This window comes from Thunnus thynnus, chromosome 5, assembly GCF_963924715.1.
Source record: "Thunnus thynnus chromosome 5, fThuThy2.1, whole genome shotgun sequence".
Taxonomy (NCBI): domain Eukaryota; kingdom Metazoa; phylum Chordata; class Actinopteri; order Scombriformes; family Scombridae; genus Thunnus; species Thunnus thynnus.
This window is the reverse complement of record NC_089521.1, coordinates 2,218,074-2,233,137: the sequence shown is the minus strand read 5'-3', so window position 1 is coordinate 2,233,137 and position 15,064 is coordinate 2,218,074. Positions and strand designations below refer to the sequence as shown.

At 41.6% G+C, this 15,064-nt stretch overlaps 1 protein-coding gene across 3 annotated transcripts in view; it reads right to left on the bottom strand.

Annotated features, from left to right (window-relative positions):
- Positions 1-6,447: 6,447 nt before the first annotated feature.
- The window catches only part of bcar1 (BCAR1 scaffold protein, Cas family member), a 98,840-nt gene continuing 90,223 nt past the window's right edge, over positions 6,448-15,064 (bottom strand). For all 3 annotated transcript variants that reach the window (XM_067588674.1, XM_067588676.1, XM_067588675.1), the window contains 4 exons: positions 12,222-12,614; positions 9,754-10,635; positions 8,916-9,005; positions 6,448-8,060 (listed from right to left, as the gene is read on the bottom strand). In XM_067588674.1, the coding sequence (XP_067444775.1) occupies positions 7,515-8,060; positions 8,916-9,005; positions 9,754-10,635; positions 12,222-12,614 (1,911 nt within the window). In that variant the 3' untranslated portion in view covers positions 6,448-7,514. The remainder of the gene's footprint in view (positions 8,061-8,915; positions 9,006-9,753; positions 10,636-12,221; positions 12,615-15,064) is intronic.

Here is a 15,064-nt window from a genome sequence, read left to right as displayed (position 1 = left end):
TACCCATACCCCCGAGTCCACGCCTGTGTCCTCCATCTCTTACATTGAAGTTGCATTAGGAAACATCACAGCCAGTATGCATAGAGGGAATATTTACAGCTACATTCTTTCAGTGTACATCCTGTATGGTGTGTGTATAGAGACACACTTGGGAAAAATCAGACCATATCCTTTAAGTTTGATGAAACATTTTATAATATAGATAGCCGACACCATACATCGCACCATCTGGCTGTTGTGTTTTAGTGTAATGGATTAAAGAAGAATAATAAAAAGTGTCTTTAGAGGTACAACTGATGGCCATCATCATGTTACATTTGATCTCTCTTATTTTTTGTTTACATGAACAACATGTCTGAAATGAAATAAACTGAATTGTGTCTCATGGTTCTACAGTGAGAAGCACTGCCTGTCTGCTCTACAGAGACAGCAGTCCAGACATACTCAAAATGACAGACTTCATATTCCATTCCAGAGGGGTCACGCCTGAGTCCTTCAGCCTGCACAGGTGCCAGGAAACTCCACTAAGCACTGAAATCTAATTCGACCAACTTTGGAATTTCCTGGTCTGGGAACAGTGTATTCTTCTCCACATCTGACATTTTACATTGTCACTTCTTTGGTTATTACTGCCCTCTAGAGGCCACTTGTGGAAATTGCCCATTTTTTTCCATTGGGACACATAGGGATTTACCCCCCAAAAAAGGCTTTTAATGGTTTATACATTAATGCTTAAAATATTAAATATTATTAAATTATTAATGATAGAAACAGATCAGAGTAAAACATTACCATAGGCTACTCCATCCTCTGTGATAGTTGTATCACATCTTATTGTAATCTTCTTGACTTAGATACCAATATTAATATTAATCCATCCATTCAATTAAATAAAGTAGTTATGCACTTATATGTATATTTCATGTCTGTATGCAGGGCTCTAGCTACCATTGAGGACACTGGAGTCATGTCCTCATCATGTGATTTCAATGTTCTGATGAGGAGTTTATTCTCTACAGTTAAAAATTATAATGTGGGCGTTTTAAGGCTGTTTCTGTCAGCCTTTAAATGGGTTTTTAGGCAAAATGATGATTCTTCAATTTATTCTTTTAGAGTGTTTAGTCAAAAAAATGAATCATGGCCCTGCTTGTAAGTATGCCTGAGTGTCAACTTGAGTGGTCTTAGTTGACCTTGACACATCTTACAGTATAACCTCTCTGCTTCTCTCTGGTGGCCAGTTACAAGTACTCTGGTAGTACGGTAGTATGTCCCACCATATGTAAAATGCAGTTAAGAATAAATTCTAGATTTGTAACATATAATTGTGACTGAATGCATCTAAAAGACTGCAAAAGTGTTGTTGTAGTGAACATTTCATTAACACTGATCTAATTTATATTTTTATATGAACAACAGATGAAATGACTACATATACTATGAAAGATTATGCTTATAGTGATGAACCTGCATTGAATCATCACCATATCTGCAGTTCCCCTCAGCTCTGTGAAGCATATTGGTGTCTTTCAGCTCATTGTTTTGGTCTTACAGCCACAACTTTACTGCTCTGGTTCAGTCCCACGGCTCTCATCAGCAGGTAGCTGTCAGGGACTCTTGGTTTTTGGACTCTTTGTGTGTTTGTTCTTCTGGGTTCCTGTGTTCACACGGTGTGTCTGTTTAATTCCAGTTCTTCTTTATGGTTATTGAGCCTGTTAGGTTTTCTGTCACAGTATGGCCCCTTGGTTGCTATTCTCCTCCGTTCCGATTGTGTTTTCTGCTGTGTATTTCCATTCTGTGTTCCTGCAATCCTCCCCAGCCTGTTTTTGCCTCCACACCTGCCGTGCATCAAGCTCGTTAGCCCTGACCTGCTGTCAGTGTTTTTCCCCCAGCCAATCAGCTCTTTTCCTGTTCTCCTGTTCCACCTGCACCTCATCCCCTTGTCAGCTTAGTTTGTATTTAAGTCCTGATTTCAGTTCAGTCTCTGTTGGATCCTTTGTTTTGGTTTGTTCTGCATTGCTCTGTTCTGTTTAGTCCTGTTAGTTCGGAGCTGCCAGTTTTTCTTTGCCTGCACTCTTGTGGAATAAAAGATATACTTCAGTTCATGTGCCTGCTGTTCTCTGCACTTTGGTCCACTTTCCTGCTGAACATAACAGCAGCAGTTTTCAGTGAAAAAGCTCTGATAAACCCACTGCACACTAACTGTCCAGCACAACCCCGTCTCATAGAAATGGTGGTTATATACTAACTGCAAATATGTTCTGAAGAAAACTTAACGCCTCCCGAATTTTGGGAGCATGATTGGTGAAACAATTATAGCATAATAGCATAATTTCTAGGGTTGGCCTAAAACCACACAGCAGTAAGAGACTCGCTGGTGAACACAGTGGAGCATTTACCAGCTTAACAGTCAGATATTTTTAGGAGGCGGTTCAGAGCAAAACAGAGGAGAGTGAATGTTGGACTTAAATCAGGTGTTGTGTTTTCAGCTTGTTGTGCTGCCCCCGATTGGCCAAAAAACATTAAAAACCCATATGGCTGCCTGTTACATTAGTTAGAAACAGGTTCTGACTGTTCTGGATGTTTTGGGGGATGGTTGTTGCATTGTTCAGGGGCAGGTGTGAATGGTCCTGATGTGGGGATGTAAATGTTCTGGGGGAATGCCAGTGTTCCTTTAGGTATGATAAGTAGAGAGCATAATAGGCCAGTCAGATAGTATTGTGTGAATTTAGTGGAATGTGTAAATGAATTAGGATTAATTTGCATTGATATTATTTAGCCTGGAAAATACTTAGCTCTCAATCCTGAACACTTGGTCCACCACCCTGTCTATTCCTTCAAATAATCTCATAAAGTATGATACTTATATGTGTCATTACTACATATATTTATTTTTACCTTTTCAGAATGCAACCAGCAAAAAGAGGTCTTCTATACAGTGTGCAGGATGTGATTGATGCCATCCAACCCACTGACTTCCAGGCCAGTGATTATGTGGACATCAAGCCCCAATCAAACAAACACACCATGCCCTGTGACAAGGTATCACTTGCTGAAAAATCACACATTTTTCTTAACTATGCCAACTGGTTTATGGGAAAGTTTGAAGTGAATCATCTTTATAATAACAACCTTATTCTTCTCTTGTGATTTGTTGCTCCAGATATATTGATGACTTGTTTTTTGTTTTCACCGTTACACCTGAGGAATTAGAGGCGATGAAGGTATATCTCAACTCTAGATAATCTACTATTACTTTTACACTAGAAGCTAGTAGAGAATCAGTATCTTTTTTGGATGTCAGAATACACAAAAAGAGTTTACAGTCTTTTGCAAGAAGACAGATAGAAATAACTACTTACATTACTCAAGTTATCATCCACACATCCTGAAAAGGAGCTTTCCTTATAGTAATAAGAAGAATTTGTAGCTCTGAGAAAGAGTTTGAGAGACAGGCCACTGACCTATTTGTCAAGTTCAGAGAAAAGAATTCTGACTAAAAAATCTTGAATATATGTTTGTTTAGGGTTTGTGAAAACAATGGAGATAGCCTTCTGGCACATCATCCTCCTCCTCTTAAACAAGTCTCTGGTCTTGTCTGCTACTTTTTCACCTATTTCTCAGTCGGTCAAAAATATTGTCAGAGAACACTGACATATACTGTGTAGTGATCCTGTTGTTGGCTAAGAGTTAACCCTCCCATATTCGCTACTAAGCTAATGAATCATTTGAGGGACAAACTCATTAAGACAGATCTCTATGTTAGGCCCACACGTTTTTTAAGCTTGCTTCCCCTGAATAATTTTCCTTGTTTGAACTGTGTGAATTATAATGCCATGATTAAAGGGGACATCCTCACACAGGTAGAAAAATGAAAGTCAGGGGTAGGACCACACATGTAGTTTACCTATTATTAAAATGTCCTTGTGGGTTTTGCTATGTGGGCAAGACAAAAAGAGAATAAGGATTTTCGAACATAAGAGTAGTATCAGAAATAGGGATGAGAGGTCTCCTGTAGCCAGACACTTTCATTCTGCAGGCCATGGGGTTTGTAGTCTACACTTCATGGGTATGGAGATTGTTAGGCCACTGTTGAGGGCCTCTCTTCTCCAAATAGAGGCATATTGGATATACTACTTACAAACTGAATATCCTAAGTGCTTAAACGAAGAATTGCTGCTGTCTTGTTTTTTATGAATATATGTATTATTGGAATGCATTTGTATGTTCTATGGAGGCACATGATTGGTCTTCATATTTGCACACATACATGGAGACCTATTGGCCTCTTATCTGGCTGTTGCAATCACAGCATGTGATATTCGTCCTCCTATTACTTATAGATATTTTTTGTTACTAATTTTCTAATGTATATGTATTTGCATTTTCTATGCAGGTTTTGAATATGATTAGTCTACATATATACATACATGGATTTTCATTGTTAGCATGCAAATCTCTTGGTCAGTTAACTGACCATGACTATTACAACATATGATATTATGATATTTGGTACATCTATGGGTCACTTATTTTTGCTGGTACATTCACATGTGTGATATAGTGAGTAGATCTATCAGTCACTGATCTGGCTGTTGTAATCACAGAATGTGATATATTTCCTCTTATCTGATTACTGTTTTCTTACTAATTTTCTGACTAATATTTGTATCTTGAGGATGGTTGTTTGTATTTATGTACATGCATTTGTAGGCTATTTTTATGGAGATGCTGCACATGATGAGATCACATATGTAGACCCACACATATGCTATTTTATTGTTAATGTGTAAATCAAATGGTCATTATTTGGTTGTTGCAATCACATAATGTATTACATCTCCTCGGGTGGCTTAAAATGTCTTAAAAGGTATAATATGTAATTATTCCACATTAAAATGTCTAAAAACAACTAGACCTATGTTATATATTTTTTGAGTTGTGTACTTAGATTACCCCAAATGTTTCCAACAATTTTCAAACCTAGAGAAATCTGTAATTTAATCAAAGTGATGGACCGTTTCATTTGGTCGCCTGTCAATGGCGTCATACCTCCTCTACCAAAGAGTAAACAGCACAAGATGATACGGCGGCGCTGTGTTTGTCCGCTACAATGGCGTCTACCAAAGAGTAACTTACACACATACAAGATAATACCTCAGCATTGTGGTTGTTCCACACAAACTGTTATAAATGGACTTTTATTCAGTTTTAAACCACATTTTCATGATAAATTTAGGTCGCTTTTAATTATATCTGCAAGCCGGAAGAAGGATTTCGTCATTGGACGTCAGGATCTTAAGTTATCAGAGAAATAAACTGGGCTAACGTTAGCAGCAGCTCAGCTAACAGCCCCTCCAGGAAGTTCGGTGGTCACCAAACATCATCGGAGAAATATTGATTTTTTTAGGTGAAACAGCTTTAATTAGTATTTTTAACAATTTTAATCTGCATGTATGTTTGTTTTTGGAGAGGATGAGACCTCTGCAGATAATTCGGCTCCTGGGAGAAACCAGCCGAACGTCTGGATCTAAAGTTATAAGAGAAGTAAACCGAACAAGTGTTAGCAGCAGCTCAGCTAGCAGCCCGTACTGAACGTCCGGTGGTCGCCGTACATTGTCGGAGAAACACTAATTTTTTTTAGGTGAAACAGCTTTATTTAGTGTTTTTACCTGTAATCTCCGGGTCCGTTTGTTCTGGAGAGGAGGAGACCTCCGCGGGTAATTCGGCTCCCGGTAAAAACATCCCGAATGATTAACACTGGAGTAATCCTATCCCGGTGAAGCTGGTTATTTAACGACGAAGACAACAACTCCCATGATCCCTTGCTACTTCACACCGTCATCACACTCCGTCTTTTGTTATTGTTTTGATTGAGAGACCCCTAGCGGCTGAAATTACATATTGTGCGTTTAAATTTTCTTCTTCTTATTTTTCTTATTAGTAATAGTTTTCCGATTATGGCTGTTTGGATGATTTGTATCAGCTGGTGTTAATCACCAGCAGGTTCCTGGTAGATGTCTAATAGGGTTCACACCCACAATTGTCTGAATAATGCTGAGGAAAGCCTAGGGCTGAAACATGTTTTTTTCCTGCTGTGCATCATTAAAGAAGTGATGTACACTTATCTGTGAGTGCTGGTTACTCCATTTGTTATTTTTGAGTACTAAGGATGCACCTTAGGTTTCATTGGTATCCAGAATCTTTGGGATTTGTTCTAATATGCTGACAGCCTTGAGACTGTGTTTTCTGGTACAGTTAATGTATCTAACACCACTGTTCCATCCTTGTTTTACTGTCCTGACTAACAAAAAGACCATATTGGTGTCAGAGAAAAGAAGAAAAGCAGGTTTAATTTCATTTGTTGTCCTTAACCTTTTACACTCCTTTTCTCAAATACATGCCTCTTACAAAACAACCTACGCATTGTTTTCCAAAAAAAAAAGCAAATGAGATGGCACAGAGATCATCTTTAATAACTGCAGTACTGGAACTTTACAGTTCTGTGGACATCTTTTGGATGCAGTATCACCTGCAACAGGACAGAGAACAATGTGCTGCCTGCACTGGTAGACTGACATCAACGTATCAAGCCACAGGCAGTGATGTACTGCTCAAACACAGAGGCAACATTTAGAGACAGCTGTCCGTTTGTCGTCAGGTGAAGTTTAAAAATGGTTGTGTGCTCCAGTGTTTTCTTGGAAAGTGTGCCTTTGTCAGGGATGGAGAAGAGCATAGAAGTACTACAACATACAGTCATACATATCATCTGGAATTTACACATCCATAACAATAGTGATACAAGGATCAGGAATCAGAGCTATAATTATACGGTATAGCAATAATAATAATAACAATTATTGATATTGTCTAAAAACTACACTTATGTTTTCATCTTTTCTTTCTTCAAATAAAAAAAGAACCATATATTTATATTTATATACTGGAAGTTCTTTAGTCTCTTTTCTTTCTGGTTTTCTGGCTAAATAGGTAACTTAAATATTTACAATGATTATTTTACAACCATTGGCCCAGCCCACTGAAGATAAAATGTTCTTTTTTTTTTGTTTGTCTAGAATAAAAAGCGCGCTGAGGAAGGAGAGGTGAGAGAGGAATGGTCCCAGTGGAAGGTGAGGTAGGGTCTGGAGAGAGAGAGGAGGGAGGGAGCAGAGGATGGATGTGAGGTCAGTGTCCCCGGTCCCAGACAGAGCAGGCAGGGTCCCAGACCCCCAGGATCCAGGGCCGCACAGGGTTTCCGATGCTACATTTCAGGAGCGTTAGGGATGGAGAACCTGGCCCTGTCCTGGCACACGGGGTCTCCAACCTCACACTGGAAGGGTGTACAGGGTTTCCTGCAGCTCTCTGTGCTCCAGGGGTCTCCAGGTCCTCCTGCCCGGTGCTGCCGGGGTGTATAGAGTCTACCACCCTGTGTTACAGGGAGGATTTACTGCCCTGTGCTCCTGGGCATCTGAGTTCGTGTCACTGTTTGGTTCTATTCCTCCTCCCTCCTCACCCCTCTACATCACCAGCAGCTGTCCCAGCACCATCCTGAACTGCTGCGTACATCCTGCCAGCTCCCTCACCCTCTCAGTCATCTCTCTGGCCGCTCCGGGCGAGGGATACTGCAGCGCCGCAGTTTTCGTGCTGATCACGATGTCTTTGAGTTTTTCGCAGAGGGTGTTGCTGCTCTGGGCCACCCGGGCCCTCACCTCAGGTGACTTGGCCTGGCGGGACAGCGTGTCGCCGATGAAAACCAGCTTGTGCGCACTGAGGATGACGAACTTGCTGTGTGCCACGAAGATCTTGGGCGGCTGGTTGGAGTTGACAGATGTGAAGAAGGCGTCGATGGCGTTGGTCACCGTGGTAACGTTCTGCTCGCACTGCTCCTGGTAGAAGAGGAGGAGCTGGCGGTCGCCGTGGCACAGCTTGGAGGAGGAGGGGCCTCCTGAGCCGTTCTGGGCGAGCTGATTGGCATGAGGGTGGTGCGGGGGTGGGACCCAGCCCGTCATGTCGTTGTTGATGGGTCGGCTGACTTCCTGCTCTAGCCGCTCGAACTGTTTAATCTGGTAGGAGAGGAGGTGGAGGCGACCGTTAATTACAGTTTTGCTTGAGGTTTTAATTAAGTCAGGGTATGATTGAAGAAAAGCCTCACACACCAAACTATATCTTACAAGCTCAGCTTTTGTTTTTGTCTGAAGCAGCTGATTCAGCCTGCACACATAGTGAACATTTAGATGATAATGACTCACCATTTACCCAATCCTAACTGCTACATATAATGGAGTAGTTCCACTGGTTCCCTCCCACACTTTTACAGTTTGTTTGATTCACTCAAATCAGTGTCAATCCTGTCCTGCTACCAAAATCCACATAAGAAAGCTTTGACTTCATATAAACATTGATACATTCATCTGGTTTGGCTTGTTACTGTGTGCTAACAGCAGGAAGCTTCATGAGCAACAGCTAAGAGTAATGTTTACCCTGCACTTTGCCTCTGAGGCTGCGTACAGGCGGGAGACTTGCAGGCTACACTCTATATACTCTATACTGATAAAAACAATTGCTGTCTTCCGTGCATGTTTTTCTGGGTAAGAAAACATTAATCAATGTTTTGATTTACAGGTGATAATGAGACAAAAGCAACTCCACAATTTTAGCCAGCGACAGTCAATTTGGCTGGAAGCTAATCAACATCATTTGATAATAATATGTTGGGCTGTGTATCAACCTTGTTTTGATTTCTTCTGCTCCCTAGTGGCCATAATTTATTTAGAACAGCTTTAAAGTTTGAATCATGGCCTAAATGACTGCTCATATGTAATGCAGACTATGAACAAGAGGAAATAGTCTCACACAACACACACACACACACACACACACACACACACACACACACACACACACACACACACATATACCTGTTGCTGTTCCAGTTGTGTCTTGTTGTGTCTGATAATGTTGCCTTTCTCCAGCAGCTGTCTTTGGTTCTTCTCAAACTCTTCCTTCCCCTGATACATCAACACACAGACACAGTTGTTACACCACTTGTACACACTTACACTGTTTATTTAAATCATCCTTTTGTTTGTGGATCAGCAGGAATACAACAAGTCTTATCTGTCTCCCTCTAGTGGTGACCGGCTGGAACTGCACCCACATTGATAGGATGTACACACACTGCACTGTTCACAGCTATACTGCTAACTTCATACTCCATACAACTTGCTCTGGTCGCTGCAGCCTCACTGTCTCACACACACACACACACACACACACACACACTTCCTATGCACTGAGCTATTCCTTAAAGGAGCTACGCTACCTGCATGATGGAAACCCTGCACACACACACACACACACACACACTTGCTTGTTAAAAAAAAGTGCTGACTCCTCACAGGCACATGTTCTCATCCATCATGGCTATGATGAGACAGAGAGAGTGTGTGTGCTGTGTAAGGATCATCACCACGACCTCATGTCTGGAGTTGAGATTTACCTGAGGATTGTGAGCAAGTTTCATTTATAAAAATCACAAATTTCGCAGTATCAACAGTTAGGGGATCCAAAACAGCTACAAAATATTATTACAGCTGTCAACAACATGCCAAAGCTCACACTGCTCCTTGACTCCAATCCCCTGAGCCTTCTGTAGCATTAGCATTTAGTTGGGGTTTCAAGAGATGTGGTTGTGTATCTCAAGCTCTGCTGGGGGGCAGACTAACTAATTTTATATAAAGAGTGTTGTGTGTGTACCTGTAGATGTACGTAGTCATAGTCCTCCATCCAGCCTTCCTCTGTGGTCTCGTACGGCCTGTCCACACCTTCCTCTTCCTCTGCAGCTGAAAACTTTGGCGGAGAGGGGAGGGGCCGCGACTGAATGTTCACCCTCTCCCCTCCCTGATAGCTCCCGCTTCCTGATCCTGTCATGTGACCGCTGATCTCCCCTGGGATTGGAGGAAGGGGCAGCTGCTGCTGCTGCCTGTTGTTCCTTTTAAAGAGCAGCGAGGCGTTACCATGGAGAAAAGAGGCGAGCTGCTTGGCGTCGTCCGGAATGCCGCGTGCCGTCATGATTAGTCGATCTAAATCATCCCCACCTGGTGGCGGTGTTGTCAGCTCTGTATGTGACCAGGATATGGCGTCTAAGCTCTGACTGTGTCGAATTAAGCTCTGGAAGACCTCCTCCATCTTTCCCACCTGACGGCCCAGTTTGGTCTGCAGTGAGCGGTCTGTGGCCTGGGCGGCATTAGCCACAGCGCCCCGGGCAAATTCTAGGAAGTCTCGGACAGTGGAGCGCACCCGATCAGCAGCCTGGTGAATGGCTGAGAGGTTCCCCTCCAGGTGGGCAGGACTCCTCCAGTTGCCTGTGATGAATGACATCATAAGGGAGACACTTGACTCAACAGCTTGCTGAAGGCGAGACAGGCGCTCCATGGCCTGCTCCAAGTCCAGCATGAGGGGTTTTCCAGAAATTGAGCCAGTGGCAGGAAGTGAGGAGGAAGATGGGGTGTCGCGGACAGGAACCATGTCTAAGGATGAAGCAGAGTGGTTGCTCCGTGTGCTTCCTGTGCTTGAGGCAGACAGCCGCTTGAAGGACATGGTCAGCTCCTCACTGGTGGACTGGGCGTCACGGACAACCTGCAAAAAGACACATCACCACTGAAATAATGTATATGTGTGTAATGTAAGATTACAGCAGGATGCAACATGTACCTAAGACAACTTTGGGCCATTTTCAAATCTATAGGTGGTTTGTTCTAGTCTGAATCAGTGGATGACTTGGCAAAGTTGACTCAGTTTATTTTCACACATTTCAAAATTCAACGGACCAAAATGCATCACCAAAAACCAAAGGAATGTAAACATAGGAAAAAGTTCCAGAGGAAGCTCTTATCTGCTCAAATATCAAGAAGACAATGTGCAGGTCGGACCTCGAGCTGCTAGCAACTGTTGATTTCACTCATCCACATCCCAGCATGCAAAGAGCACCTGGTTACAGGAGCTGTTTAGCTCAAACCTGCAGCGTACTCATTGTAGTTGGGTCAGATTGAGGTCAAATTACATTCCCACCACAAGCATACTACTCCAGATTGGACAGAGACCACTTCCTCTAAAGGGACGTTTTGCGGTTGTTTTGTTCTACATGTGAAAATGGTTGCTGTGTTCAGATTTGCCCAAACTAATCCCATCAAGGGAGAAAACCAACCAGATGGGGTAAAACCATACATGCAAGCCAGCATACTGACCTTAATAAAAAGGTGAACTAATATTACAGGTTCTTGGAAGGAGGAAGAAACTAATATATGGATTAACAAAGCATTTTCACATTAATTGTATTTTTACTTTGAAGAAGCCTTAAAGGACAAGTTCACAATGTTTCAAGTGTTTCTTAAAACAACAGCCAGGAGCCAAATTAACATTGAAACATGTTTTTCTTGCTGTAATAATTCCTCCTGTTCATACTGACCATTAGAAGATCCCTTCATAATGCACTTACAATGGAAGTGATGGGGGACAAAATCCACAGTCCTCCTTCTGTGCAAAAATGTATATAAAAGTTTATCTGAAGCTAATAATGAGTCAAGTACATATCTTTCAATGTTTCTAGTCTTTTTAGTGCCAAAGTTCCTCTTTTTGTTACTATACTTCCACCACAGCTCAACAGGGAAACACTGTCTGAGGAAACACAAAGAGAGAATTTGATGCTAAAAAGACTGTAAATGTGGCAGATATCCACTTGATATGACTAACTCAGACTGATGAAGCCTCATATAAGCTTCACATCAACTTTTAAATACATTTCTCCATAAAATGACTGAGTGGACACACTGGGAGTGAACTAGGAATGAATTCAGGATTTATGTCAGCTATCAACCAGACAACTTGTCCAGACAAGAACAAGACCTGTAACCATGGTAACTGCATACATTAAACAAGGCGACGGCTGTATTCTCAGAAACCAAGTTCAAGGTTCACTGACAAAAACTAGACAAAAGTGTCTTTTGTTTTTGGTGACTAAAACTAGACATACAGTACCAGTCAAACGTACCAGTACCAGTCAAACGTTTGGACACACCTTCCCATTCACTTGAATGGGAAGGTGTGTCCAAACGTTTGACTGGTACTGTATGTCTGTACAGGACACAAAGACATGAAACGCCATCAGTTTAATGGCAAACAAACATCTGTCTCATAATGTGGAACTGTTCCTTTAACTCTCCTACCTGTGGTGGGACATCATAGACATAGTGGTCTCCCCTGTCTCCTCCTCTGTCCTCTCGTTCCCGGGGGAAGTCGTAGACATCCTGGGCGGTGTGTCCTCCGGTCCGCAGGCTGGCCGGGATGTCGTAGATCTCCTGGGCGGCCTGGCTGACTCCGCCCCTGTCTCTGTGGAAGTGTTTGTCTGTCAAGATGGGGGGCGGGACGTCATACACGTCCTCAGGGATCGGCGGTTCGTCATCGTCGTCATCGTTGAGGTTGTTGTGCAGGTACTGGCCAGGAGGGATGGGGGCCTGGGGTTTGAGTTTGGCAAAGTGGGGTGGTACATCGTAGGTTTCCTCTCTGATTGGCTGACCGTCAGGGACGTCTTTACTGACAGACGGGGGGAAGTCATAGACCTGAAGGGTGGGGGGGAGAAATATCCTCTATTACATTTCATTTTATTGTGCTATTTTTACTTTAATTTGTACTGTATGATATAAGACAAAAGTAAATGAAGGCAGTGTGAAAGAGGGAGAAAATCAAAAGTTGAACTTTTTAATTTGCTGAGTAAGAATAAACTCAGACACAGAGGCACTGCCAGCTTTCTGGGCCTTTTGCCATCATTGGTTTCAGTCAGCCAGCCCTGGATCTCATGATGTTTGGAATAATGTCAGGTCTCTTTGAGCAAGCTGCTAGAGCTTTACTTACACCTGATCACTCTTAATCACACTATTACACCATGTAAATTCTGTAGTTTCACAGTGAAATGTGGTGGAGATGTGATTTGATTGATTCAAAAACAAATTGGCTATTTTATCTGCAGGAAAATGATCACTATAATTTTCATTAAGACATGCTGTGTATGTTTGGCAAATAATTTAAAAGGCTAAAAAAACAAAAATCAGGGCTGCACCATATATCGTTTCAGCATCATCGCGATGTCAAGTAAGGCAAATGAACTCAAACGCGTCATGCTACAACTTTAGATGTGCTCTGGTGAAAGGGTGCAACCAAAGCAGGCCCCACCAGTCACCTACCACAACCTGAAAATGAGTCCTGCCTGTTTTGGTTGTTTGATAAACTGATCAAGTGCAAGCCTTCATCAGAGCAGATAGAGAACTGATGGCTGTGCATGCAGAGTCTGCATATCACCTGCCTGTAAACATGCATGCGACGCAGCTACTGTCAGATAATGTTGCCTGTATGCTCTAACTCCTCAAAACCCAAGCCAAGTGTCTTGCTTACCACCTGAAGTGAAGGGGGTTCGCCCTGAAGTTAGGGAGCAAAGTTAACCTCTTGTGATGGAGCATAAATGAGCTATGTTGTTGCCTATTGGAACCTGATCGGATTCATTTAACAGCTATTCTCATTTTAGTGACAATCTCAGCTGCTCCTAAACAGAAAACAGAGAAATGTCTGGCTGCTGAGTCTCAATAACAAATAAACTGTTCCAAAAGCCAGATAATTGCATAAATAACCTTAGTTTGTGACATACGTTGGTTGTATTTTCATGGCTGGCTACTACAATACAATGTATCTGTTAAACTGTGAGTGGTGCTGTTATGGTTATACTAAAGCGTGATTAGTATAATCTTAGTATAACCATAACAGCACCAGGGAGTTTCAACATGGCAGTAAATGCACTACAAGAAAAGCTTGAAGAGCTCTAAATACAATTAAGAAAAATTTTTATAATTTCTAAATTCCAATTAAAATCTGGCTTAAAATATTTTATAGTGTCATCCTGCCGCTGCGCTGTATGGTAGTGAAGTATGGGGTTCACTCAGTATTCATATCTGTCGGACAAACATTCAACAGAATCTTTACATGCAGAATTCTGCATTTTACAAGTGTGCAGACAAAAACACCAACAAATGCATGTAGAGCAGAATTAGGCAGATACCTAATGATAATTAACACTCAAAAGAGAGTACTCAAATGTTTTTAATCAGCTTAAATCCAGACAGACACCCTCCATTCCAAAGCCCTCCAAACTCAATAGCTGAGCCCAGAAAAGAGTCCCCTATGTCAGTTGGTGCTGAGACTAACTGCCCCCTCTCAGACGCACTATGACCAGTTTCACTGCTTTCCAAACACCAGTCAGTGAAAACCAAATTATAATGTGATGTAAAGAAACCTATTTGGAACATTGGAAAGAAGAAACTAAAAGCCAAAATAGATTAGAATGTTATCTGGTCCTAAAAAGAGATTATGAATCGTCAGAATATCTCTCTACTGTCAGAGATAGAAAGCAGAGACAGATCCTAACCAAGGACAGGCTCAGTGACCACAAACTGGCCATCGAGAAATCATCACAACCAAAAGAAAACAATATGTGGTTACTGTTTGACAGCTGAGGCTGAGACAGAGATGCACTTCCTCCTACACTGTAAAACATTCAATGAAATAAGGAATATTTACTTCAACAAGTTCAACTCTGTAATTTCAGATTTCAAAGAGGTGAAGAGGAAAATGACCTCTCAAAATTAAAAAATACTCTGAGGAGAAGGAGACAGGACATATCTTGCTGCCCAGTATGCCACAACCTGACACACACACACACACACACAAAGAGTGTGCATATGTGCATAGGATATACTATATATATATTGTGTGTACTCTACAAACATTTGGACGAATTGTACTTTGATGCTTTGGCAACATTATTCTTGAAACCTTCATGCCAAAAAAAGCCCTTTGAATTGAACTGAATTAAATTGAATTAAATTGAATTGAATTGAATTGAATTGAATTGAATTGAGCTGAAGTGATTAGGTGATGATGTGTTTTGTTTGTTTAGTCTTAACTTTGTATTATTCATTTATTTATTTATTTATTTATTTTACCAGAAATTCACCTGAAAATG